The 26,346-nt window shown below is 63.1% G+C and overlaps 5 protein-coding genes across 8 annotated transcripts; 4 read left to right on the plus strand and 1 right to left on the minus strand.

Annotated features, from left to right (window-relative positions):
* Window positions 1-1,894: 1,894 nt before the first annotated feature.
* HAS3 (hyaluronan synthase 3) lies at window positions 1,895-4,098 on the plus strand (the record flags this gene model as incomplete). Its single annotated transcript, XM_080636785.1, has 3 exons — window positions 1,895-2,515; window positions 2,989-3,090; window positions 3,175-4,098. 3 exons carry the CDS (start codon window positions 1,895-1,897, stop codon window positions 4,096-4,098), a joined length of 1,647 nt encoding a protein of 548 aa, XP_080492911.1.
* Window positions 4,099-4,797: 699 nt separating this feature from the next.
* CHTF8 (chromosome transmission fidelity factor 8) lies at window positions 4,798-6,302 on the minus strand. The gene is made up of 3 exons (XM_080638059.1): window positions 6,123-6,302; window positions 5,916-6,033; window positions 4,798-5,820 (listed from the first exon to the last, which is right to left on the minus strand). The coding sequence occupies exons 1-3, from the start codon at window positions 6,143-6,145 to the stop codon at window positions 5,608-5,610; spliced, it is 354 nt and encodes a 117-aa protein (XP_080494185.1). The 5' UTR covers window positions 6,146-6,302; the 3' UTR covers window positions 4,798-5,607.
* Window positions 6,303-6,672: 370 nt separating this feature from the next.
* On the plus strand, window positions 6,673-11,500 carry UTP4 (UTP4 small subunit processome component; the record flags this gene model as incomplete). Its single annotated transcript, XM_080637223.1, has 16 exons — window positions 6,673-6,831; window positions 6,901-7,089; window positions 7,215-7,299; window positions 7,419-7,508; window positions 7,610-7,818; window positions 7,991-8,162; window positions 8,245-8,336; window positions 8,647-8,743; window positions 9,148-9,212; window positions 9,336-9,458; window positions 9,596-9,755; window positions 10,024-10,130; window positions 10,340-10,435; window positions 10,668-10,853; window positions 10,998-11,108; window positions 11,384-11,500. 16 exons carry the CDS (start codon window positions 6,673-6,675, stop codon window positions 11,498-11,500), a joined length of 2,058 nt encoding a protein of 685 aa, XP_080493349.1.
* A 1,233-nt stretch (window positions 11,501-12,733) lies between these two features.
* SNTB2 (syntrophin beta 2) lies at window positions 12,734-20,006 on the plus strand (the record flags this gene model as incomplete). The annotated part of the gene is made up of 7 exons (XM_080638670.1): window positions 12,734-13,186; window positions 16,827-17,037; window positions 17,396-17,606; window positions 18,682-18,824; window positions 18,992-19,188; window positions 19,336-19,517; window positions 19,914-20,006. The coding sequence occupies exons 1-7, from the start codon at window positions 12,760-12,762 to the stop codon at window positions 20,004-20,006; spliced, it is 1,464 nt and encodes a 487-aa protein (XP_080494796.1). The 5' UTR covers window positions 12,734-12,759.
* A 2,331-nt stretch (window positions 20,007-22,337) lies between these two features.
* VPS4A (vacuolar protein sorting 4 homolog A) lies at window positions 22,338-25,931 on the plus strand. Of its 4 annotated transcripts, XM_080637474.1 has the most exons (11): window positions 22,338-22,468; window positions 22,774-22,885; window positions 22,956-23,103; window positions 23,183-23,244; window positions 23,573-23,692; window positions 23,873-24,029; window positions 24,348-24,496; window positions 24,633-24,714; window positions 24,808-25,027; window positions 25,137-25,277; window positions 25,558-25,931. In XM_080637474.1, the coding sequence occupies exons 1-11, from the start codon at window positions 22,448-22,450 to the stop codon at window positions 25,657-25,659; spliced, it is 1,314 nt and encodes a 437-aa protein (XP_080493600.1). In that variant the 5' UTR covers window positions 22,338-22,447; the 3' UTR covers window positions 25,660-25,931. The 4 variants fall into 4 exon arrangements, with proteins under 4 accessions (XP_080493600.1, XP_080493598.1, XP_080493599.1 ...); XM_080637472.1 differs by having other exon boundaries at window positions 25,137-25,931; XM_080637473.1 differs by lacking the exon at window positions 22,338-22,468 and having other exon boundaries at window positions 22,792-22,885; window positions 22,969-23,103; window positions 25,137-25,931.
* The last annotated feature ends 415 nt before the right edge of the window (window positions 25,932-26,346 follow it).

The following is a 26,346-nucleotide window of genomic DNA, read 5'->3' on the forward strand; positions in this document are numbered from 1 at the left end:
ATGAGCACCCTGCATGCGCCTGGCAGCAATGGTGCAGGCACCACCCCTCGAGGTCTGATCCACACCGGGTTTCACACCTCCACGTCCCATCGCCGCCCGGCTCAGCCCAGGCACTTGGGAGCCCCACTGGTGGTGCTGGGGGTCCTGGTGCGTCTGTGCCCCTTCCCCAGTGTTCATGGGCTCACCGGTTCCTCACCACTCACTTTGGACACTGCTCAGCACCTACAGTGGGGAACTGCTGTTCAGCATCGCAGTGGTGCTGGGGGTTCCAGCTGAGGGCAGCCATTTGGCCGGGGTGCTCCTGCAGGAGGGATCCACTTCCCCAGATCCTAAGGGAAGAAGGGTCAGGGCTGAATCACAGCACCAATTCACAGCCAGCTCCCAGCCCACATCAGGGTGAAAAACCCAAACGTACTGGTTTTGAGCTCAAAGCTGAGGCTGCAGCTCCTCTGGGCTCTTTATGGTCCCCCCAGGGCTGGTTGTCCCCTGCCATCAGCACGGTGTGGGGACATTGTGTATCACCAGCACAGGGCTGCTGTCTCCCGGGTGACCCTGGTCCTGCCCTGGGACCCGCTGGCCATCAGGACAGAGTGAACGGTGTGGGGCAGGCCCTGGGCACCCCTAGGGGGTTCACAGCCTTGCGGGGACACCGGGGTGCGGGGACGTGACACTTAGGTTACCCCTGGTGTCATGAGAGGGGCCCCGAGAGTGGGGCAGGGGACGGGGTGTCCCGGGGTGGCCGCTGAGGTGTCCGCGAGTGCCCAGCCGTGCTCAGACGAGGAGCTGCGGCCGGCCCGTGGCGCTGAGCCGGTGGCCGTGCCGCCTGTGCCGGATGCTGCCGGTGTCGGTGCAGCGCAGCGCCGGGTGATGCCGGTGCCGGTCATCACTCCCGCAGTGCGGGGCTGGAGCCGGTGCCAGGTGCTGCCGGTGCCGGCAGGGTCTCCGCTGTCTGCGGGCGGTGCCGTGGGTGGTGCCGGTGTCGGTGCCGGTGGTGCCGGTGCCGGGCGGAGCCCCCGCGGGCTACGGGCGGTGCCGGCCCCGCCGCGGTATAAAGGGGCCGCACGGGCCGGGCCGGGTGCACAGCGGCGGCGGCGGCGGTAGCCGGGGCGAGCGGCACCACCGGCACCAGCACGGTGAGTCCCGGTCCCTCCTTCCCCCGGCTCGGGGCGCCCCGACTCTTCCACCCTCCGTCTGTGCTCCCACGCTGCGAGAGCGGCCGCGGCGGCACCGGGAGCACGGAGCCGGTACCGGAGGCTGCGGGGCCCGGGGAGGGTCTGGGGCTGCCCGGGGGGCGCTGTCGGTAGCTCGGGGGTCCCCGGGGAGGGCTCTGCCCAGGGCTCTGTGCCCTGCCCGCACCCCCTGCCTGCACCTTCCCCCACGTGTTCGTCCCCCCCCCACCTACCCGCACTCCTTCGCCTGCCCGCACCCCCCGGCCATGCCTGCGGTACGGCTTTGCGGTCCCCGCCGCTGCCGGGCCCCGACCCTTACCGGGTTGGGGGTCCGGGAGCTGCCGGTCCCCGCTGCCGGAAGGTGCGGGAGAGCCGCGCACAGGCAGGGTGTCTCCCATGGGAACAACCCGGGGCTCCCATGTCCCTGTGTCCTTCTCTGTCCTCCAGCCTGGAGGTTGCCTGGAAGCTGATGCAGCCCCTCCTGGGTTGGACGGGGCTTGGTGGTGGGTGCAGGCACCGTGTACAGTGGGATGCTTGGGACCCCCACTCCATGGAGCCACCTGGAAGGTCTCACCCCCAAACTGATAACTGGTGAGGGACAGGGTGGCCATGGGGCGGCAAATAAGCAGCATCCCCATGCTTTCCCCTCCTGGGGATCCAGGCAGTGGGTCTGGCTGTGGACTGTCCCCTGCGCCCTGCCCTGACACTGTCTGATCCCCCTCCAGATGCCAGTGAGCCTCTCCACAGCTCTGCGCGTTGTCGGGACCAGCCTCTTTGCCTTGGCGGTGCTGGGGGGCATCCTCGCTGCCTACGTCACAGGCTACCAGTTCATCCATACGGAGAAGCACTACCTCTCCTTCGGGCTCTACGGGGCTATCCTGGGGCTTCATCTCTTCATTCAGAGCCTCTTTGCCTTCCTGGAGCACCGGCGCATGCGGGACGAGGGGCGGCCGGTGCGGCTGGGGCGCTCAGTGGCCCTCTGCATCGCTGCCTACCAGGAGGATCCTGACTACCTGAAGAAGTGCCTGCGCTCCATCAAGCGCATCGCCTTCCCTGACCTCAAAGTGGTGATGGTGGTGGATGGAAACGGCCCTGATGACACCTACATGCTGGACATCTTCCATGATGTGATGGGCTCCGAGCATTCAGGCAGCTACATCTGGAGGAGTAACTTCCATGCGTGGGGCGAGGGAGAGACAGAGGCCGGGCTGCAGGAAGGGCTGGCCCATGTCCAGGCGCTGGTGCGCAGCACCACCTACTCCTGCATCCTCCAGAAGTGGGGTGGGAAGCGGGAGGTGATGTACACGGCCTTCCGGGCGCTCGGAGACTCCGTGGACTATATCCAGGTGGATACATGGGCTGGGTGGGCGAGGGGAATGCGGGCAGCAAGTGGGGGCCAGGCAGAGGGGCTGCAGGTGGAGCAGGAGCAGCTCCATGAGCCCATCGCAGCACCTGCTGCCCGGTGCTGGATCCAGCCCCATGCACTGGCTGCAAGGCAGCAGCACTGGGGTTGGGAGGTGAATTGCTGCTGGCCCGAGGTGTCAGGCCCTGCCCGTGAGGGTTTCGCATCACCTCTCTGCGCATCCCCTGTGGGGCAGTCATGGTGTGGGGTGCCAGGTCCCCATGCATGGTTGAGGGGTGGTGGCTGGGGCAGGTCCCATGGCGATGGTGGGGCTGGGTGGCCCAGGGCAGCGGTGCCGGTCTTGGGGCTGTGCCTGGTCTTGCCGGCCGCGGCTCGGGCTTGCCCTGCTGCGGGCTGGGCTGTCTGCCGGTGCGTGGGTGCAGCGGGAGCGGGGCTCGACGTTCCCTCTGCCCCCAGGTGTGTGACTCAGACACGGTGCTGGACCCCGCCTGCACCGCGGAGATGCTCCGCATCCTGGAGGCCGACCCCCGCGTTGGCGGCGTCGGAGGCGATGTGCAGGTACCCCCATGCTAGGGAGGGCACCCTGGGGTGGCGAGGGGGGAGATGCGGCAGTACCAGGGCTCATGTCAATCCCTTCCCCAGATCCTGAACAAGTACGACTCGTGGATCTCCTTCCTGAGCAGCGTGCGGTACTGGATGGCCTTCAACGTGGAGCGCGCCTGCCAGTCCTACTTCGGCTGCGTGCAGTGCATCAGTGGGCCCCTGGGCATGTATCGCAATGCCCTGCTGCAGCAGTTTCTTGAGGACTGGTATCACCAGACCTTCCTGGGCAGTAAATGCAGCTTTGGGGATGACCGGCACCTCACCAACCGCGTGCTCAGCCTGGGCTACCAGACCAAGTACACGGCTCGCTCCAAGTGCCTGACGGAGACTCCCACCCGCTACCTGCGCTGGCTCAACCAGCAGACCCGCTGGAGCAAGTCCTACTTCCGCGAGTGGCTTTACAATGCTCTGTGGTTCCATAAGCATCACCTCTGGATGACCTATGAGTCTGTGGTGACCGGCTTCTTCCCCTTCTTCCTCATTGCCACTGTCATCCAGCTTTTCTATCGCGGCCGCATCTGGAACATCCTCCTCTTTCTGCTCACGGTGCAGCTGGTGGGCATCATCAAAGCCACCTACGCCTGCTTCCTGCGGGGCAATGCTGAGATGATCTTCATGTCCCTTTATGCCCTCCTCTACATGTCCAGCCTCCTGCCTGCCAAGATATTTGCCATCGCTACCATCAAGAAGTCTGGCTGGGGCACATCAGGGCGCCGGACCATCGTGGTTAACTTCGTGGGGCTTCTGCCCGTGTCGGTGTGGGTAGCAGTGCTGCTGGGCGGGCTGGCCTACACCGCCTACAGCCAGGACCTCTTCAGTGACACCGAGGTGGCCTTCCTGGTCTCGGGTGCCATCCTCTATGCCTGTTACTGGGTGGGCCTGTTTGCCCTCTACATGGCCATCGTTGCCCGGCGCTGTGGCAAGCGGCAGGAGCAGTGCGGGCTGGCTTTTGCTGAGGTCTGACTGTGGCAGGGGCTCTGCGCCAGGGTGACCATCACTGGTCCCTCCTTGCCCAGCACAGCAGGTGCTGAGCTGTTGGTGCTGGGCAGTGCTGAGCTAACCTGCTGCTGTGTTTCTGATCAAGTCTTGCTATTTCTTTTATCAGTTTTGGGTTTTTTCATATATATTAATTTTTCTGTACAAAAGCTGGCTGCTGAATGGGGAGAGACCGAGCTGGTGCTGCCTGGCACCGTGCTGGGCACAGCCTTGGTGCTGCAGGGGTGACAGATGTCCCCCCACCAGTGCCATACTGGTGTGCTAGGTGGAGCACTGCTGGCCAGGCTCCCCCACCCGTGTCCTACACCCTTCGGTGCTTTCTATGGGGATTTCATGGTCCAACCACCACGGTGCTATGGCAAAAAGGTCCCATGTGGCACCGTGTGCCAGCACCACTGGCTGGTGCTGCCTCTGCCCCACGGCTGTTGTATGTGTGGACATGTACCCAGGGGAGCCCTCACGGCTCCCTCCAGCCCCTTTTGGGGGTCTGGCTGCCCCAGGAGGGCAGTACCTCCTTTTAGCTTTGCCAAAGAGCCAAGGGGGGATCCCAGCACATGGAAACTGGGGGCTGTGGCTTGGCCAGAGTGTCACTGCAGCCCCATCATACCAACCCTGCTGCCTTCCTGGCACCTTGTCTAGACAGTGGGGAGACGCTGGGTTTTGGGCTTTGGCATGCAGAGGAGGGTGGGGAAGAGCAGGTTCCCAACCTCTCCCCTTCCTGGGGAATTCACCCGGTCCTCTCCCATGGGCCCTCTTTTTTTTTCAGGGCTTCAAAACCTTTCTACAATTGAGCTTTTAGATGGTTTTGTTTAATTTAATACAAGGTTTTTTAGGAGACTTTTGTAGCTCTTTGGTATTCAGACTTGCTGCAAATGGTTTGTAAATCTATTTATTTTTTAACCCGCGGTTGATTATTATTTTTTTTTCTTTCATATTTTGGAAAAATCTGTTTTTATATCCTGATGGATTTGTCAAAATAAAGACTTGCACCGAGGAAAGGTGGTGTGTGCGTGTGTGTGTGGAGGGTGAGGGTCCTGGTCCCCTGCCCTGGCTCACGGGAAGCTGGGGCTCGAGTCCCTGCCTAGCACCAGATGTCCCCATAGGTACAGAGGTGCTTTTAGAGGGGACACATCAGCAGATGGGCCCCGCTGCCACTCTCTGCCGCAGGCAGGGGGACAGGCAGAGCTGGCAGCACACTGGGATCTGCTGAGTCCAGGCCCTGAGGGTAGCCCCTGGGCTCAGAGGACGTCTCTGCCCATCAGGACCTGTATCACCTAGGAAGGCACTTGGGTTTGTGCCCAAGAGCATGGCAGCTCTCAGAAACTGAGTCATTACAGGCAGTACAAATGACCTGGGAAGGGCTCTGGGCACCCAGATGCAGGACCTGCACCATGAGGTGGCCCTTGGAGTCCTCTGTACAGGATGGAGATGCCAGCCCTGCATCGCCCTGGAGCTCACGGCCACCAGTCCAGGTCCTCACACTTTCTTGGGCACGTTGGTGATGATGGGCTTGGGGCGTGTTTTGAAAAGGAGCTTGGTTTTGATGAGGGCAGTGACGGTGTAACACGTATCCGGCCCCGCGGCGCCGGGCTCCTCGGCTCCCCGCTTCACCAGCACAGCAAAGGGCTTCTCCAGCTGCACCACCTTCCCATAGAGGATGTGATGGCCCACGATGAGGACGGGTACCCCCTGCGGACAGCAGCGAGAGGCGGCGGGTGAGGGTGAGCAGCAGGGTCCCTGTCCCCCGGCGGGGGCCGAGCCTCGGTACGGCGCGGCTGCCTCACCTCGCGGGTGTAGTGCAGGTCTCCAAGGAGGCTGCCCGCCAGCGCGCCGCTCTGCCGGGGCTCCACCTCGCCCTGCAGCTCCACCAGCACCCACTGCGCCAGGCCCCCGGCGCCGCCGCTGCGGGCGAGACACGCGGTGGCTGCACCCGACGGCTCCTACCCCCCCTCCGCGCCCCGGTGCCGGACCCGCACGCCCCGGGGCCTCACCTGGAGATGACGATCTGCACCATGCTGCGGGGCCTGCGAAGCGCCCTGAGACACGGTCAGCGCGGCGGGACCGGGCCGGCCTTTCCCCGGTACGCACCGCACCGGGCTCCCCCTCCCGGGCCCTGCGGCTGCCCCCGGGCCCCACAGACCCCCGTTCCCAGACCCACGTCCCGGGCCCTGCACCCCGTCGGGCCGCTCCGCGGTTGCGCGGGGCGCTGGTGCCCTCCAGTGGCCCCGGGGCTGCGGGACCGGGTCAGGCCAGGGCAGCCCGAGGCCCTCCCGCCTCCACCGGCCCCTCCCCGCCCAGCCCCGGCAGCTCCTCTCCCCTGTTCCCCCCGCCCCGGTCCCGCGCCCGCGGCCCGGCCGGACCCGCCGCCCGGTAGCGCCCGAATCTCCCGCCGCTCCGCTCCTCCGCTTCCGGTTCCTCTTCCCTCACCAGTTCCGTTTCCGGGTGCGCCGAGCGCACGTGGGGCTGCGCGGGGCGGAGCGGTCCCGGCCCGGTGCCGGTGTGGGACAGGGGAGGACCGGGGACGGGGGCGGCGGGAGCGCGATGGGGGAGTTCGAGGTGCACCGGGTGCGGTTCTTCGGGCTGGTGCCCGCGGGCGTGCGCTGCCTCGCCTGGCAGCCCCGCAGCGACCGCCTGGGCCTGGCCCGCACCGACGGCACCGTCGAGGTTTACAACTTCGCCGCCAACTACTTCCAGGAGAAGGTGAGGGCGTGGGGCCGGGCCGCGCCGCACCGGGGGTGAGAGCAGCGGGTAACGGGTGTCCGTCCCCAGGTGATCCCCGGGCATGAGGCCCGCTCGGTGGAAGCGCTGTGCTGGGCTGGGGACCGGCTCTTCGGGGCCGGGCTCGGCGGGGAGATCACCGAGTACGACCTGGCCGGGCTGTGCGTGGCTTGCTCCGTGGATGGCTGCGGGGGGCCCATCTGGAGCATGGCGGTCAACAGCAGCGGCACGCAGCTGGCGGTGAGTGCACCGGGGTTGGGACTGGGATCGGGGCCGGGGTGGCTCTGCCAGCTCCGGAGGAGGATGCAGTGGATGAGGATTTGGGTCCACCCATCCCGCTGCGGCTGATCCCAACCCTCCTGCAGATCGGCTGCGATGATGGCTCCGTTAAGCTATTCCGAGTTGTACCTGGTGGGATCCAGTTTGAGCAGAATCTGGACAGGCGGAAAGGTGAGTCCGGGAGCGCTCAGCACTTCAGTGCGTCTTTCCTCTGGCCTTCCTGTCCATCCTGGTGATGACCAAGGGGCTGCGAGCCCACAGGGTAACATCTGGAGCTTCCTTCCCCACAGGCCGCATCCTGTGTCTCTCCTGGCACCCGTCGGACACTCACATAGCAGCTGGCTCCATCGACAGTGTCCGCGTGCTTGATGTCTGTTCAGGTAACTTGTGCCCTGGGAGCTGAGCCTGGCCTGGCCCCTGAGACTGTCAAGCACTGGGAGGTGAACTTTTGTCACCCCAAACCATCCTTCCCCTATCTCAGGCCATACTGTGCAGAGGATCATGGTGAATTACCACGTACAGAAGGTGAAGCAGGAGTGCATCGTGTGGAGCATCGCTTTTCTTTCCAGTGGCACTGTCGTCACCTCAGACTCCTTCGGGAGGGTGCAGTTCTGGGACTGGAAGCAAGGGACACTGCTGGACTCCCACACCATCAGCAACTCAGCCATTCTGTCGTTGGCTGTGTCAGAGGTAAGCAAATCTCCTGTGTCATTCCCAGGCTTTGGTGTGCTGGGGCAGGAGCTCCCTGGCTTGGTGCCTTGGGGCTGGGAGTGAGGCTGCTGGTCTCTGTCTGCCTCCCAGAGGTGCCTTCTCCTTCTTTCCAGTCTGCACCCATAAACCCCTTCCCTGTTTCTCTCACCAGAAAGAAGACAGCATCATCGTGGGTACCTCAGCCGGGGCCACATACCAGTTCCAGCTGCTGCCGGTGAAGCTGAGCAGTCAGGAGAAGCGCTGGATACGGACAAAGCCGTTCCATTATCACACCCATGACGTGCGAGCTGTGGCGCACAGCTCGACAGCTCTCATCTCTGGGGGTAGGACGGGCTGCGGTAACCAGGAGGGCTTGGGTCTCCCTGCCCCCAGACCTATTTTGCCTGACCTGTGCTTGGCTTCCAGGCCTGGATGCCCAGCTGGTGATCCGCCCGCTGATGGAGAAGATGCAGGACAAAGGCTATGAGGCAGCGCTCCGCAGATTCACCTTCCCCCATGTGAGTGCTGCTCTGAGCCAAGGCAGACTGGCAGGGCTGGCTCTTCCTGTGGGAGAAGGTTGGTCCTCCCTGCCCTGCTGGGTCCCCTCCCTGGCTCTGGCGCATCTGGAGGCTCCTGCCACGAAGGGTGTAGAAGCTGGCAAGCTCGTCTTGCTGGTCCTGCTGGCTTTCCATCTCCAGGCTCCTATTCCATGGGACCCAAGTCCTTCCTCTCCCCCACCCTGGAGTCTCTGGCACCCCAGGGCGTTTCAGCTTTGGCCCAGCCCTTCGTGCCAGGCTGTGGGTTCATGACGGTCTGTTCTGCATGCAGCGACGCCTTGTCTCCTGTGCCAGGGAAGCCCGGCTGCTCCTCTTCCAGTTCTCCCAGCACCTGGAGCTCTGGAGGCTTGGCTCCACCAATGGCACAGGTGAGTGGCAAGGCCCAGCTCTCCAATGCAAGCCCTGTGGCAGAGCCTGTGCTTGGTTCCAGGCACAAACTGTCCTGCTGCTTGGGCAGCAGAGGAGTGGCTTAGTTCAGGTCCCTTCATTGACATGGCCCTGCACTGGTGATGGCCCCGGGCAGGGCTGTGATTCCCAGTGTGGCATATGCCAGGACTTCCTTGTGCTTCCAGTGGAGTTGGGCCAGGCCCTGGGGGGTTCAGCCTTAGGGGAGGCTGGGGAAGGGTGTGGGTTTTCCCTTGGTGCTGCTCTCCATGATCCCCAGGTGTGGTTGCCCCACAGTTTGGGTCCTGTGGGAGGGGAGCCTGGAGATGGAGAGCCGTGTGGTTTTGCCACCATCACTGATGTACCGTGTGGTTTCTTACTGACCCAGGAAAGGATGGTGACGTCCTTCCCCTGAGCAGCATGCCTGAGCACCTTGTGCAGCTCAAGAGCAAGGTAGGGCTGAGCTGGGGCTTGGGGTCCGCTATGGGCACCCCACTGCTTTCCCTCTGACAGCTGACCCCATTTGCCTGGCTGCGGGGATCTCACTAACTCTGTTTGGCCCCTCTGCACTTCCAGGGCCCGGAGCACATCTACTGCAGCTGCATCTCGCCCTGTGGCAGTTGGGTCACCTATGCCACTGCCTCTCGCTTCCACCTCTACCGGGTGCACTATGAAGATGACGGTGTCCGAATTGAGAAGGTGAGGAGAGTGATGGGCCGCGCCGCTGCAGGGACGGGTGGTGGATGGCTGCAGGGTTGGGGCATGGTCAGTGTTATCACAGGGATGAGGGTGGCAGTGGTACATGGCTGCCAGTGCTGCTTTCTTCCTGTCTCAAGATCCCCAAAGTGTCAAAGCTGCTGCTCCCAGCCTACCAGCTCCAGTTCTCCTCTGACTCCAGCAGCCTCTTCATTGCCTCCGCTCGAGGTTCTGTCCACGTCGTCCTGCTCCTAGAGCCGGGGGGCTGCAGACACCTGCACACGCTTCGGCCACCATCAGGTTTGGGTTGGGGGGAACTGGTGGGGTTGGAAGGTGCTGGGGGTCGCTGGGCTGCTGTGTGCCTCCCCTGCAGGGCTGAGGGCATCCCCCTTTTCCTGCTCTGTGGTGTGTGTGTCCTTCCCCCTCTGCCCTTTGTGCTGCTCTATAGGTAGGGAGCAAGGTGCAGATCGGCAGGGGGAAGACATGGGTCTGGATGTCCCGTGGTGGTAGGTCTGGGGCTCTTTGCAGGCTCAAACATCCGTTACATCTGGTGATGGTGCTTCCACAGGGTCCCCTGAGGCTGTTTACCTGCTGGCGCTGAGCGCAGATGGGCGCTGGCTGGCTGCAGTCAGTGGGGACTGGGCAATCCACATCTACAAGCTGAAACGCTTAAAGGTAGGAGCAGGAGCTGGAGAGTGGCTGCAGTAACGGCCCTGCTGCCTCCTGCCTTGGGGGTCCGGGTGATGGTGGGCTTGGTGTGTAGATCCCCTCCCCAGAAGAGGGATGGCTTTAACCATGGAGCAGGGCTGGGGGTGTGTGTGTGTGAAGGGGGTTGAAGGCAGCCTTGAGTGTTCCCGTCAGCATGTTGTTCTCCTGCCTTGCAGCATCACTGCACGGTGCCCATGTACAGCTGCGCAGTGACGGCTCTCGCCATCCACCCCGTCACCAACAACCTTGTTATTGCCTACTCGGACCAGCAGGTAGGAGCTGTCCCAGTCCCAGCCCTCATGGCCTCAGTCCCTTCCCTGTGTCTCCCCCTGGCCTTGAAGCTCTCTGGTCCCATGAGAAAGCTGCAGCTCTGGCAGGAGCAGGGACCCACTGTCTATCTCACAGCATGGCTGGAGCCAGGGCTGCCATGCACCAGCATGAGGGGGAAGCCAGAGAGGACCAGGACTCATGAGCCACCCCATCTCCCCTCTCCTGCTTCTCCAGTTGTTTGAGTTCAGCATTCCTGAGAAGCAGTACACGGACTGGAGCCGCACAGTGCAGAAGAGCGGGCTGCACAAGGTCTGGCTGGAGAGGGACTCACCCATCACCCACATCACCTTCAACCCCAGGAACCCCTCGCACATCCTGCTCCACGATATCTACATGTTTTGCATCATCGACAAGTCCCTGGTGAGCCTGTGTGCCCAAGCAAGAGGGCTGGGTTTGTTCCCAGGTCACAGACATCCCTTGGCTGTTGATACCTGTCCCTGCTGGGAGCAGTGCGTGGCACTGGTGAGCCGAGCAGTGCTGACACGTGCTGTGCACTCCTCATAGCCCCTGCCAGACAACAGTGCCCTCCTGATGAACCAGTGCATCCTGAAGCAGCTCCCAGAGAGCGCCAGGCAGCAGCAGCTGCACGCCTTTAAGATATGCAAGAAGTTCCAGGTAGGTAATGGTGTTGCTGGGTGTGTGTGTGTCAAGGATGCGGGTGCCCTGCGCCCGTGGTCCCTGTGATCCTCCCTGTACTCGTTCCCAGTTGCTCCCAGTGCTGTGGTGGCACTGAGCAGCAGAGCAGCTCTCAGTCCCTGTCTCAGCACAGCCATTTGCTGTGATCTCATGGGCATGGAGCCCCAGCCAGTGCTGGCTCTGTGTGGCTGAGCCCAGCAAGCTGAGGCAGAGGGGACCTGGCTCTCATCTCCTGTCCCTTCTGTGCCCCACAGCCCCTGCTCTTCGCGGATCTACTGGATGAGAAGTGCCTCGTGATGGTGGAGCGGCCCATCATGGACATCAAGACCCAGCTGCCTCTGCCCACCCAACAGAAGAAATTTGGCACCTGAGAGCAGAACAGACCGCTCTGGCCCCATGGAAACTCTGTATGTTGTTTTCCTAGAGCGCTGTACAAAATAAACCCCACTGTGCTGTATGCCCGTGGGCTCGTCTTTGCCCTGCGGGGATACCCTGGTGGTCTAGGAATGGGTCAGGTAGGTGCTGGCCTGAGATGCAGCCTGCTCATGGTGTTCCTGTGCTGTTGGTCCTCCCAGTGACAAGGCAGCACTCCTGATCTCCCACCTTCTCACAGTGTTGTGTCCTGGGTTCCCCTGCAGGCCAGCAGCAAGTGGTTTGGTGGGTGTATGGACACCCATCCCCGAATGCAGGAGGGGAAGTTAACAATCTAGAAGTACTGGTGGATCAGTTCCCTTAGAAATCATAGAATCAACCATGTTGGAAGAGACCTTTAAGAGCATCAAGTCCAGTCTTTACCCCAGCACTGCCAAGGCCACCACTAACCTGTATCATTGATGGCCTTGTCTCTACCACTGTCCTGGGCAACCTGTTCCCATGCCTTACCACCCTTCTGGGGAACAGGTTATTTCTGATCTCCAGTCTAAACCTCCCCTGGAACAGCTTGAGGCCTTTTCCTCTTGTCCTATCCTTTGTTACTTGGAAGGAGAGACCAACCAACTCCTCCATCCTCCTCTCAGGCACTTGTAGGCAGCGATCAGGTCCCCCCTGAGCCTTCTCTTCTCCACACTGAACCCCCCAGGTCCCTCAGCCCTTCCCCATCACACTTGGGCTCCAGGCCCTGCACCAGCTCCATTGCCCTTCTCTGGCCCCGCTCTAGCACCTCAACGTCTCTCTTGCAGTGAGGGACCAGGACTGAACACAGGATTCACCAGTGCTCGGTAGAGGGGACAGTCATTGCGCTGGTTCTGCTGCCACATTACCGCTGATGAAAGCCAGGATGCTCTTGGCTATAAATCAAGCGGGCAGGGGCGAGAGGCTTTGAGCAGAGCCCGGGAAATGGAGAGCGGGGCTGGAAGTAAAGCGCGGGGGCGGGAAATCGCCCGCAGGGCGGAGCTTCACTCCCCCTCCCTCTCTGCTACCAATCGCAGCAGAGGCAGTGAGAGCCGCCTCTGCTGCGATTGGTCTCAGCGGAGAGAGGGGAGGGGCGTCTTAGCCCCGCCTCCCCCGCGACGTGTAGCCTATCGCAGCGCGCCATGCGGGCGAGGGGCGTGTTTACATGCCCACGCCCCCTCGGTAGACCCCGCCCCCTTTCCCGGTACGCGGCAGCGGTGGCGGCGGCATCACCGGCGGCATGGCCGTGTGGACCCGCGCTTGCAAAGCGGGGCTGTTGGAGCTGCTGTTACGGGAACGCTGGGTGCGGGTAGCGGCGGAGCTGAGCGGAGAAGCGTTGAGCTTAACGGCGGAACCGGGAAGCTGCGAAGCGGCGGTGGTTAACGGCGTGGTTAACGGAAACCCGGAGGCAGCGCCCGGTTGCGTACGGAGGGTGCGGGTGGTGAAGGCGGAGGCGGGAGGGCTCGGTATCAGCATCAAGGGAGGTCGGGAGAACCGTATGCCGGTGCTCATCTCACGTATCTTCCCGGGGTTGGCGGCGGAACGGAGCGGGGCGCTCCGTCTCGGCGACGCCATCCTCGCCGTTAACGGCGTCGATCTACGGGATGCTACTCACGATCAAGCCGTCCAGGCGCTGAAGCGTGCCGGGAGGGAAGTCATCCTCGAAGGTACTGACTAAACCAGCCCCGTCCGCGTTCCCCATAGCGGCCCCCTCCTCCCCCGGGTGCCCCGCAGCCCCACTACCAGGTCTCATGACACTTCCCTGCCTGCTGTCACTGGGCTCCTGGACCCCTCCTACCTTGGGCCCTCTTTCCGGTTGTGGGATCCCCCTCTCCCTCTTCTCGCACCCTTCCCGCTGTACATGTGTGTCCCCCCAAAACTCCCAACCCTGGTGCTGGGTCGTCCTGTGCCCCCGCCTGGCATGGGGACAAGGATAATGTGTCCTCTCCCTTGGAAGGGGTGCTCCTGCTTGTGGTGGGATGGGGACCCCTCCCAGCTGGTGACAAGGATGGGCAACTTCTACTGACCATGTCTGCCATGAGGGCAGAGCTGAGGTCCCTGTGGGCAGAGCTGGGGTCCCCCCAGCACAGAACTGGAGTCCCCTGGCTTCAGTGTCCCCCCATGGATAGTGTCCTCAGTCCTCAAAGACCCAGAGCCCTCACGGTGGGCACTTGTGCCTTCTGAAGCCCTGGGAGGGCTCTGTCCAGGGTGTTGGGGTCTGCTCGGGTCCCTGGGGGCTCTGGAACCACCGTGCAGCCACTTTGGGGCTGGCCTAATGGAGCCACCAGCTCCTGCCCGACCTGTTCCCGGCAGCCCAACAAGCTCAGGCAGGACCCGCCTGCCCTGTTGGTGCGCGGCACACAGGGCTTGTGCTATGGGGTGCTGTGCCCCAGGCAGCTGGCAGGACACAAGCCCTTTGTGTTGTGTGGGTCAGAGTGTCCCAAGCAGGTCCGTGGTGCCGCACACGGCATCCTGTTCTCTGGTGCGTGGAGCTGCTCTGCGGACACAATGCCCATTGGGTGCTGGAATTGGTCACCTGTACGAGGCTGGGCTGGGCTGATGCTGGTGATGGACACTTCCAGCATGAGGGCAGGCAGGTGGGCTCCTTGGCACGGGGCAGCTCTCTGTGCCTCAGCCACGGCTGGGAAGCTGTAAGGACCAGGGTGCAGCTGTGTCATTGGGCTCGGTGTTTGAACACCCACTGCTTCAGGGCCGCTGTCAACAGCAGTGAGAGCCCTCCCAGGACACCGTGCCCGATCCACCACCTCCCCACCGCATCCTTTCCCCTGTCTGTTTGATCCTGTCCCACCAGAGCTCCAGCCCCGTGCCATGTTTATCCTTCCCTTCCGCCACAGGCACAGGCGCCACAGCAGCCGCCCCTTCCCTTCCCGCTGGGGCGGCTCATCCAACGGCTGCGGCTGGCCCAGGGCCTGGCAGTGCTGTCCGGCACCTGCAGGCCCTGGAGAGGACATGGGGGAGACCTTGGCTGTGCCGTCCCCATCACATCCCTCCTCACCAGCCCCTGGAGTTGTGACAGCCTTGGCAGGGTCCTGGACGGTGCCAGGCTTCACCTGGACCGGCAGCTCCTGCCCTGGGCACTGGGTTTGGCTGCAGGGACCCGCATCTGGCGCTGTCCTCTCGGGGTGCCCACAGGCACACGGCGTGCTCCGGCATGCTCCGGCGCACTGGGGGCAGGGAGCCCTTCCGCCTGTGCTGGGAGCTGCGGGCAGAGCTGTGGCCGACAGGCGCACACTGGGCAGGCAAAGGGGAAGGCCCATGGTAGAGCCGACCCATGTGCAAAGGTGGGGAAACCTCTTTGGTGTCTCCCCTCTGGGTGAGGTACCTGTGGCAGGAGGGGGCTCCAGCCCTGAGCACCCACTGAAGCTGTCCAGGCAGTGCCTGGGGGCTCAGCCCCGTTGAGGCTGGTGCTAACCCAGCATTGCTGTGCAGCCAGAGCAGCTTCCTGCAGCAGGTTGGGTGAAGGGTGCCGGCAGCAAGCGGGTTTCCTTTGTGGTGAGGTGTAGGTGGGGCAGCACAGGCTGTGTCGGGGTGGCTGTGCTCCGGCCACTGCCTCACCAGGAGCAGAAGCGGTGGTTGCAGATGCCATTGTCCCGGCCTTTGGTGAGCTGGTGGCCATGCCCCGGTGGACACCGGCACTGGCACGGCAGTCTTGGCACAATGGTCTGGAGTGCTGCCATGGGGGGTGGTGGCTGGCGGGTGCCAGGCTCCCGTCCGGTGCTGAAGGCAGCTGTCCACATCTGGCAGAAAGCCCCATGGCAGGACCTGCCGCCTCTGCCACTGCCCCGCGGCGCGTCCCTGCCCTGCCCAGCCAGGCAGCAGGATTAGGGGTGCGCGGGGACGGCGGTAATCCCGGGATCAGTGCAGCAGGAGGCTAATATTAACTCATTTGCTGCCCGCAGCAAGGACAAGCGTCTCGTGGCAGCACGTCCTGCCCTGCTGTGCTGCTCCCTCAGCAAACCAGGGGGGCGGCCAGGGGGGGCTGAGAGCCCCTGCGGTGGGGGGTGCAGCGGGTGAACCATGGAGTGTGTTATGCCCATGGACCGGGAGGTCTGGCAGTGCCGAAAGCAGGACTGGGGCCCCATGGCTGCTGCTGTTCCGTCTCTGGCAAGGCATTGGTTGTCCTGGCTCCGCGACGGGGAGTTTCACTTCACGGCGGATTATGGCTTATTTGCCTTTTTCTGTTGTTTGGGTTTAACTCCCCGCTGCCCTGGGGTGTGTGAGCGTTCCTGTTCCCGGCACGTTCTTCCACTGGCGAGGGGCTGCGGGGCTTGGCACCGGCGCGCTGCTCTCTCACGCCATGCGTGCCAGGGGGTAGTGCACGGGCGAGGGTCCAGCCCCAGCTGCAATTGCCTTCTCCCAGGCTGCTGTCAGCGCTCCTCGCAGCTTTCCTGCCTCATCCCGGCCCTGGCAGCGGCTCCGCTGACGCTCCCTGACATCTTGGAGGCGTTGGCTTTCCCTTGGCGCGGCAGCTGCGGCAGCCTTGGCACAGGGTGAACCCGCGGTGGCACCGTGTGCAGGGTGAGCCAGGCCACCGCTTGCCCCGTCGGAGCTGGGATGGGCTCCAGGGTGCCGGCGCCTCGCTGGGGCTCTGCTTCATCCCGGCTGGGTGGTGCTCACGGAGGGATGGTCTGGGGGGAATAGGAGTCGGTGCCTCTTTCCTTCCTGCCCAGCCTGGAGAGGAGCGTGGAGCCGGGATGTCCTGGCTGCAAACCTTTCTCCTCGTCTCCATCCCGCCGGGAGCGGAGGCAGGCTGCCGGCAGGTTGCTGGCAGGCACAGGCAGCAGCATGGGGTCAGCTCGCCGTCAGAGCTTGCGGCGCTGGAAACTTGGCCAGTGCTGTTCTTGCAACGCGGCAGCCAGGATGGGCTGCAGCCTGACCTCCTGCCCGGCCCCATTGTGCTGCGCCGCCTTCCCTTTCCTACACCCGCGCCGGCAGCGGGGATGAGCCGCCAGCGCCTGTCCTTCACTTGGGATATCTCTGTCTCCGGGCAGGGTGGAACCCTCCAGGCCGTGGCCCCGTGTCCAGGCCTCTCCAGCCGTGCCGCACCCCCGGCTGGGAAGGAGAGTGCCCCTTTCCTGCTGCCTGTAGCATGAGGAGGGAGTGGAGTTCAGCTCCGTGGCACATGAGCTGTGCTGGTGCCGCTGGGGGGGTCTGCCCGAGACCCTCTGTGTGCTGGGGGGGACAAGACACCCCCATGGTCAGAGCATCCTCGTCGCGCAGGGCTCGAGTATAGGGGTGCAGGGTCCCTGCCCAGTCCTACCCTGTCCTTTCCCCTTTCCTCCCTAGTGAAGTTCATGCGGGAGGTGACCCCCTACATCAAGAAGCCCTCGTTGGTGTCGGACCTGCCCTGGGAGGGGGCTGCCCCGCAGTCACCCAGCCTGAGCGGCAGCGAGGACTCGGGGTCCCCCCAGCACCAGGGCTCCCGTGACCGCAAGGTGATCCCCTTGAAGATGTGCTTCGCTGCTAGGAACCTCAGCATGCCTGACCTGGAGAACAGGTGAGGGCCGCCCGTGCCCCCCCCAGACTCCAGTGGTTGCTGGTGGGGGGATCCACTCCCCATGGACTCCCCCAGGACAGGGCTGGGGGCTGCCCATGACCTCCTGCTTCCACTGCTGAACTCTGACAGGGAAGCTGGGTGGTTTGGCCAGGGCTATGCTGTGCACCCCTGACCCTGTGGGGTGGCTGGCAGCCTGCCCTGCCTATGGAAAAGGGGTCCCTGCAAATCCCCCCAGCTCTGCCTGCTGGCAGGGCTGGTACCAGCCTCCCCAGCACAGCCAGAGCCGCAGAGCAGTGCGGGCAGTTTGCTGGGCTGGGCACAGGTTCATCGGGATGCCCCCGCTCCCGTCCCCTCTCAGGCTGATCGAGCTGCACTCGCCGGACAGCCGGAACACCCTGATCCTGCGCTGCAAGGACACAGCGACGGCGCATTCCTGGTTCATGGCGCTGCACGCCAACATCACTGCCCTGCTCCCGCAGGTGCTGGCTGAGCTTAATGCCATGCTGGGCACCGGCGGCGCCGTGGCCGGTGGCAGGGAGGTGAAGCACATCGCCTGGCTGGCCGAGCAGGTACGTGTGCCAGGGCTATGATGAAGCTGCTGCTGTGGGGACAGCAGTGACAGTGGGGCTGTGGGTGCAGCTGCATGGCTGATGGAGAGCTCCATCACCAGCCTGAACACCGGGCTCTGCTGTTGTGGCTGCACTGTGGTGTTGTGGATTAAGCCCAACTGGTAACTCAGAACCATGCAGCCTCTTGCTGCCCTCTTCTCCTTTCCATCTGGGCAGGATGGGGAGGAGAGTCAAAAGAATGTAAACCCCATGGCTGAGATAAGAACAGCCCAGTAACTAAAGGATATAGAAAACTAAAGTATATATAAACCTTCTACTACAAATAAGGGAAGTAAGAAGGGGAGAGAATATAAAACTAAAAAAGGAAGGTAAAAAACCCCAGTAAACACAAGTGATGCCCAGTACAATTGCTCACCACCTGCTGACCAATACCCAGCTCAACCCGAGCAGTGATCCGGGCCTTCCGGGTAACTCCCCCCCGTTTCTATACTGGGCATGACATGCTGTGATATGAATACCCCTTTGGCTAGTCTGGGTCAGGTGTCCTGTCTCTGCTTCCTCCCGGCTTCCCATGCCCCTCCTCACTGGCAGAGCATGAGACTGAAAAGCCCTTCATCGGGGTAAGTGCTACTGAGCAAGACTAAACCATCAGTGTGTTACTAGCATTGTTCTCAGACTAAAGCCCAAACACAGCACTGCACCAGCTACTAGAAGGAGAAATACAGCTGTTACGGCTGGACCTACAACAGGCAGCAAAGGCAGTGCTTCCCATGCCCTCAGCACCTTCTCCTGCTGGGATTTCCTGGCTGGAGATGTTCATCACCCTCTTGCTTTTCCGTGAATTCACTGCCTGTGAGCCACAGCCTGCCCGGGTACCACAGTGAGGTCGGCCGCAGCGGTGGGGTCCCCTAAGAGCTGCTCCCGTCTTGGTTTTGTGGGATCAGCACCCTCGGTAGCACCCTACACATGGACACAGCCGAGAGCCCTGCAGCATGGAGCCGCTGGCTTGGGGCTGGCCTGGTCATAGCTTCAGTTGCCCCCCGTGCTCCTCACCACGTCCTTATGTCTCTTGCAGGCACGCCTGGACGGAGGGCGGCAGCAGTGGCGGCCTGTCCTCATGGCAGTGACAGAGAAGGACCTGCTGCTGTACGATGGCATGCCCTGGACCAGGGATGCCTGGGCCTCTCCATGCCACAGCTACCCGCTGGTGGCTACCAGGTGGGCTGGCAGGGCTCGGTCCATCCACCCTCATCCTCTGGGCCCGGTTCCTTGGCTCTGCTTCTTGCTGGAGCAGAGGACAGACACTGAAACACTGGTGGGCATGGTGCAGCATCGTCCTGATGCTGCCATCGTGCCCCTGACTCTCTGTTCCCCCCCACCCCCAGGCTGGTGCATTCGGGCTCGGGCCTCCGCTCGCCCGCCCTGGGCTCAGAGCTCACCTTTGCCACCCGGACGGGCTCTCGCCAGGGTGTGGAGATGCACGTGTTCCGTGTGGAGACCCACCGGGACCTCTCCTCCTGGACACGCATCCTGGTCCAGGGCTGCCACGCTGCCGCTGAGCTGATCAAGGAGGTCACCGTGGGTGAGTGCTGTGGGGAGGGGATACACACGGGCTCCCCCCTTCCCTGCACCAGGACCCAGGTGTCCTGGCAGGGACCTGCACCCAGGGGTGCAGCAGCTGCAGCAGCAGCAGTGCAGGCAGTGGGTTAAGCCCTGCCTGTGCCCGCAGGCTGCACACTGGGTGGGCAGGAGGTGCTGCTCTGCATCCACTACGAGTGTGGCTTCACCATCTGCTGCGAGGAGCCGGGCGGCAGCATCCTCTTCCGCTACCCCTACGAGAGGCTGAAGATGTCGGCAGATGACGGCATCAGGACCCTGTACCTTGACTTCGGGGGCCCCGAGGGGGAGCTGGTGAGGAAGGGGGCAGCGGGGTTCAGCCCTGGATTTGGGTGGGCTTCCCTTTGTCATTCAGTGTGAGGGTGGTGATGTGCTAATGCAGATGAAGCTGTGGCTGCCCCATCCCTGGCAGTGTTCAAGGCCAGGCTGGACACAGGGGCTTGGAGCAAGCTGCTCCAGTGGAAAGTGTCCCTGCCTGTGGCAGAGGGCTGGGACTGGATGAGCTTTAAGGTGCCTTCCAACCTAAACCATTCTGGGATTCTTTGATCCCTGCAGCATCACCATGGCTGCCTGGACCCGCTGGTTACCACTGGCTGGGAGCTCCCAGCCCTGGGTGTGAGATCCTAGTGCCCCCATGGGGTTTGGTATCTTGGTGGGGGGACTGACTCTGCTCTCCCATCTCCCCCCCAGGTGCTGGACCTGCACTCCTGCCCCAAGCCCATCGTCTTCGTCCTGCACACCTTCCTCTCAGCCAAAGTCACCCGCATGGGGCTGCTGGCATAGGTGCCCCCCCCTGGCCTTTCCCCATCACAGACCAGGGGGAAAGCGGAGGCCCCCCCCATACCTCCTGTCCCACCAGTGCCTTTCCGGGGCTGGGACTGGCTGCCCCAGGAGCTGCCGGGGCAGTGGCAGGATGGCTGCTCTGGGTTGAAGGGGGCCTGAGCCTCTCCTGCTCTGCACTGGCAATCCCAGCCCCCCCAGTTCTGGTGGGGGGGCCAGGGCACAGACAACAGCTTTAACCCCCCCGGGCCTAAACCCATCACTCATCTCACCAACTGTGCCTTGGAGCACCCCAGTGCTCCCCCCAGCACCCCTCCTGCCTTGGGGCTCCCCCCAAAGGGGGTCACATTGTCCCCAAATGGCATGGGTCTGGGGCTCTGTGATGCCCCCATTGCGCCCCACTCAGGGTGGGGGACACATACTTGTCTTACTTGGGGCACTCATGGGTACAAGAGGGGACCCCCTGCACCCTGCTGCTGCTCTCAGGGCTGCTGCAGAGTGCAGCAGTGATCCCCCCAGAACCTCCCAAAGCCAGAAAACAATGCTGTGTCTCTGCTTCCTGCAGGGCTGGGGCTGCCAGGACCCCCCCCAATGGCACCCCCAACCCTGGAGCCTGGCCCCCTGCCCGGGAGCTGCTGGGGATCTGGCCCCCCACGGCTCGGGGGCTCGCAGGCCCTGGGGATGGGGGCAGTACATGTAGATTCATGCACTTTCGCTTTTGTACTTCCTCTCCCTCTGGGGGGGGCAGCTCCATGCTGTGGGCTGTGGGGAGAGCCCCGGTGCAGTGGGACCCCCCGCAGGGCTCCCCGCTCCTGGCTGAGGCTCTGTTGCTCCTCAGCCAAACTCCTCTGCTCACTTTCTGCTTTCTATGGGGCTGTGCTAGCCGGGGCTGTGGGGTGCAGGGGGATCCTGGGGGGTGCCGGCCCCAGCGGGGCTGCAGCTCCCACACAAGCACTACAGGCCCCGCACGCCCCTTCTATTTTTGTATTCTTTGTAAATCGCTATTTATATCAGATTGCCTTTGATGGGGTGTCCGGGTCTCATTCTGTGGTGTCTTACTCTATGGGTGTCACAGAGGAGGTCACGGTGATGTGTGTGCCCGTGCCAGGGTGAACTGATGGTACAGCACATGGTGGTGGTGGGGTGAACAGTGGTGTGCTACCCAGTGTGGGAAAGACCGGGAGGGACTGGACAAGGGGATGCTGGGGGGGACACTGGAGTGTTGTAGTGGGGTTGGCTGGGGCAGTGGGGCCGTGAGGGTCATTGGTGGGCGCAGGGACACTCACCCGTAAAGGTGTTGTAGGGGTGTGCACACATACATGGGTGGTTGAAAGGGGGGGATGTGTATCCATGTTGGGGTGTCTGTAGTTGCAAGCACACGCTGGGGGTGCACACATGTGCCTTTGTGCATCCATGTGTTGCGCTCAGCACACTGAAGGGAGGAGATGGGATTCAGAGGGACCTCGACATGCTTGTGAGGTGGGCAATGCCAACCTCATGATGTTCAACCATGCCAAGTGCAAGGTCCTACACGTGGGTCAGAGCAATCCCAGGCACAGCTACAGGTTGGGCAGAGAAGAGATTCAGAGCAGCCCTGCAGAGAAGGACTTGGGGGTGTTGATCAATGAGAAACTGAACATGAGCCGGCTGCAGTGTGCGCTCGCAGCCCAGAAAGCAACCGTATCCTGGGCTGCATCAAGAGGAGCGTGACCAGCAGGTCCAAGGAGGTGATCCTGCCCCTCTACTCTGCTCTCGTGAGACCTCACTTGGAGCATTGTGTGCAGTTCTGGTGTCCTCAACATAAAAAGGACATGGAACTGTTGGAACAAGTCCAGAGGAGGCCACGAGGATGATCAGGGGCTGGAGCACCTCCTGTATGGAGACAGGCTGAGAAAGTTGGGGCTGTTCAGCCTGGAGAAGAGAAGGCTGCGTGGAGACCTCAGAGCAGCTTCCAGTGTCTGAAGGGGGCCTACAAGGATGCTGGAGAGGGACTCTTCATCAGGGACTGTAGTGATAGGACAAGGGGTGATGGGTTCACACTGAACCAGGGGCAGTTCAGGTTGTATGTAAGGCAGAAGCTCTTCCCTGTGAGGGTGGTGAGGCGCTGGCCCAGGGTGCCCAGAGAAGCTGTGGCTGCCCCATCCCTGGCAGTGTTCAAGGCCAGGTTGGACACAGGGGCTTGGAGCAAGCTGCTCCAGTGAGAGACTGGAATCTGCGTGCGCGTGCGCGCGTGCGCGCCCCCTGGCCCGGGGAGGGGGCGGTGCAGTGTGGGGGGCGTGGTTTAAAGCAGAGGGGGCGAGGCTCCGCCCCGCGTGTGCTGGAGGGCGCCGGAAGGGGGCGCTGTCGCGCACAGCCGCAGTCGCGGTGGGTCCCGCGGCCTCAGCTCCGCCGCCGCCGCCGGGCCGGTCCGCGCCGCGCCAGCAGCGGCGACCCCGGGCGATGAGATGACAACGTCCACCCTGCAGGTACGGGGGGGCTGCCGGAGCGCGGACCGGGCCCGCGCCTGCCGTGCAGCGGCGCCTCCGCCCGCCCCGGCGGGGAGGCCCTCGCACGGCCCCGGTACCGGTGCGGAGCCAGCGGGGGAAGGCCTCGCTCCGCGCCCGTGCCGGGCCCTACTGGGACGGCCTCATCCTGCCCTTGGGGGGGGTGGCGGAAGGAGGCTCCTGTCCCACCGGCCGCGCCGGTGCGAGCAGGCCCTGTCACCCGGGGGTGGGAAGGAGCCGGTGCGGGCCCGGTGCCCGGCTCACCGCGCTGCGCACTTGCCCCGCAGAAAGCCATCGACCTGGTCACCAAAGCCACGGAGGAGGACAAGGCCAAGAACTACGAGGAGGCGCTGCGGCTGTACCAGCACGCCGTGGAGTACTTCCTGCACGCCATCAAATGTGAGGGCGGCGGCTTCGGGGGTCCGGGGCGGGGAGCGGTGCCGCGGGTGACGCCTGTGGGTCTCTACAGATGAGGCTCACAGCGACAAGGCGAAGGAGAGCATCCGAGCCAAGTGCATGCAGTACCTGGACCGGGCGGAGAAGCTGAAGGAATACCTGCGGAGCAAGGACAAGCACGGCAAGAAGCCGGTCAAGGAGTCTCAGAATGACAACAAGGGGTGTGTGGAGGTGCCGAGACCCCCCTGACCGGCCACGCCGGGGCCAATCCCGCTCCTGACCCGTGTCCCCTCTCCCCAGGAGTGACAGTGACAGCGAGGGCGAGAACCCTGAGAAGAAAATGCTGCAGGAGCAGCTGATGGGTGAGGGACTGTGCTGGGCAGTGTGGGTATGGTCCTGCTGGCTGGCTGCAGGGTCAGCAGAGGGGTTCCTGAAGGGCCATTGCAAGGGGTGGCTGTGGGGAGGGAGGCAGGCTGTGGGACTGGGAGGCAGGGGTGTGTTGCTGGGGTCTGGTAACCCCAGAACCAGCCTCTGTGCCGAGGGATGGTGGGGTTGGTGTGAGTGGAGGGGCTTGGTGGAGCAGAGGGTTAGGGAGGGATGAGGGCTCTGGCTCTCCTGGCTTTCAGCAGATGTTGGGAGCGTATTGGCCTGTCTCTGTGGGGCTGCATGAGCAGAGCTGCCTTCTCACAGGTGCCATCATGATGGATAAGCCTAATGTGCGGTGGAGTGATGTGGCTGGCCTGGAGGGAGCCAAGGAGGCCCTGAAGGAGGCTGTGATCCTGCCCATCAAGTTCCCACACTTGTTTACTGGTGAGAGGCACGGCAGCGCCACGGCTGCTGCTTGCCCATGGAGGAGGTGCCATGGGGCAGGAGCTGGGGCAAGCGTGTGCTGGGATGTGACCCTAAGCACAGGAACGTGTGTCCCTGTGAGCCCACACGGATCTGGCCTGCGCAGGGACAGGGGAGCTGTGACACTGGCCTCTGTCGCAGGGAAGCGCACACCCTGGAGAGGGATCCTGCTCTTCGGGCCCCCTGGCACTGGCAAGTCCTACTTGGCCAAGGCCGTGGCCACTGAGGCCAACAACTCCACCTTCTTCTCCGTGTCATCCTCTGACCTGATGTCGAAGTGGCTGGGAGAGAGTGAGAAGTAAGCTGGCAGCAAGGAGGTGCGGCTGCTGCGGGCTGGCTCCTGGCCTCCCCACTGGCGCTTGGCTTAATGCTTATTATTGCTTATTGCTTGTTAATGCAGATAATGGGTCCCATGGGAGAGCATGGGCACGCACAGGGCTCCACAGGGCATGAACCTTCTCCCAGAGTGGTGCTCGCCTCGTTGCCCACAGGCTTCGCAGAGTGGGCTGGAGGAGTTTGGGGCTCCTCACCTGGGGCTGTCACAGGTGCTGGGTACCATTGGTGCCATACAGGGTTCCTGGTGGGGACCCCCATCCCTTGCTTTCTTTGTTCCCAGGCTGGTGAAGAATCTCTTTGAGCTGGCAAGGCAGCACAAGCCCTCCATCATCTTCATAGATGAGGTGGACTCACTGTGTGGCTCGCGCAATGAGAATGAGAGTGAGGCGGCCCGGCGCATCAAGACGGAATTCCTGGTGCAGATGCAGGGTGTGTGTGGGGAGAAAACAGGGAAAGGAGGGAGCAGGATGGGCAGGCAGGCACAGGAAAAGCTGCCAGATGCCTGTATCACACACGTCGTTCCTTGGGGATTTCACTGAGCCATCTATACTGCATTCCTGTGCAGGTGTAGGGAACAGCAGCGATGGGATCCTGGTGCTGGGTGCCACCAACATCCCTTGGGTGCTGGACTCTGCCATCAGGAGAAGGTGAGCAGCACTCAGCATCCCCCAAGCTCCAGCCCCACAGCCCTGGCAGCGTCTGGCAGCGTGGGGCTCACCCCCTGTCTGCACTGCCCATAGGTTTGAGAAGCGCATTTACATCCCTCTGCCTGAGGAGGCAGCGCGGGCCCAGATGTTCAAGCTGCACCTTGGCAACACCCCGCACTGCCTGACCGAGGCCAATATCCAGGAGCTGGCCCACAAGACCGATGGCTACTCGGGGGCTGACATCAGCATTATTGTGCGGGACGCCTTGATGCAGCCTGTGCGCAAGGTGCAGTCGGCCACACACTTCAAGAAGGTGAGTGGGGACAGCTCTCGGCCTGGGGGGCCTGTCCTGGGGTGGTGGGGGAGCCCCATGACTGGTGCTGGTGCTGTGGCCACCATCCCACCCTGCCGCTCTGCTGCAGGTCCGTGGTCCCTCCCGCACCAATCCTGGCACCTTTGTGGATGACCTCCTGATGCCGTGCTCGCCTGGCGACCCGGGAGCCACTGAGATGACCTGGATGGAGGTGCCCAGTGACAAGCTGATGGAGCCCATGGTCTGTATGGTGAGTGTGGTCATTGCCGCAGTGCCAGGCACCCGTCCTGGTGTGCGGAGGCTCATGCAGGCCAGCAATGCTGCAGCCCTGGCCCTGCCACATCTCCGTTCCCCCTCCAGTCTCTGTCCCCAGGCCACGGGTTGGGCAGGGCTGGGGTGTGTTAGGGGGTCCTGCTTGCGGGCACCCCCTTGGACACTGTGGCCCATGGCAGCCCCGGGTGGGCAGAGCTGCCTGCACTGCTGGGGGGGGGTCCCTACCCTGTGCCAGCTCGCAGCCGCCTGTGTTGCAGTCGGACATGCTGCGCTCACTGGCCACCACCCGCCCCACGGTGAACACCGAGGATCTGCTGAAGGTGAAGAAATTCACGGAGGACTTCGGACAGGAAGGCTGAGGGGTGGGTAGGGTGTGGGGCTGGGGTGGCCCCTTCCCTGCTGCCTGTGCCAAACAGGTTCATCTTCTGCTCACCGCTCACCCGATTGCACTGCAGCACCTGGTGGGGCCTGGATGTATGGCCCGGGGCGGGTGGGGGAGGTATCTGGCCATGGCCTGGGGGCTGGTTGCCCCCCCGGGTGCACCCCACTCTTCTGCTCTTTTTTATTTTTTAAATTAATGCTGCTTTGGGTTCTGTCTTGTTTATATGAAAATAAAAACAATCCAAAAGCTTCAGGTGGTGCCCGGCCCCTTCCGTGAGGATCTGACTGCACTGGCAGGGGTCAGCCTGGCCCCCCCAGTTCCACCCAGTAACACACTGCTTGTGCCACTGCCGTGTGCAGGCAGGAGCCACTGGGAGCTGCTAACTGTTCCCAGAGAGTGTAACGCTCTGCCCCCTCTGAGAGCAGCCCCCAGCCAAGGGAAGAGCCACAAGGGCTCCTCCTGTCAGCCTGCCTCCCCCTCTGCCCCAAACTGCGTGTCCCATCCCCAGCTTCACCCCAGACCACAAACAAGTCCTGGAAAAGGGATTCCTTCATCCAGCACAGCCCTGGCAGTGGTGCTGGTTCCTAGACCCATAGGATGACTACAGGAGTCAGAACAATGAGGGCTGAACCCATGGCCACCCCCAACCCAGGAGCAGGAAGCG

Source organism: Psittacula echo (assembly GCF_963264785.1).
Source record: "Psittacula echo genome assembly, chromosome: Z".
NCBI classification, from domain to species: Eukaryota; Metazoa; Chordata; class Aves; order Psittaciformes; family Psittacidae; genus Psittacula; species Psittacula echo.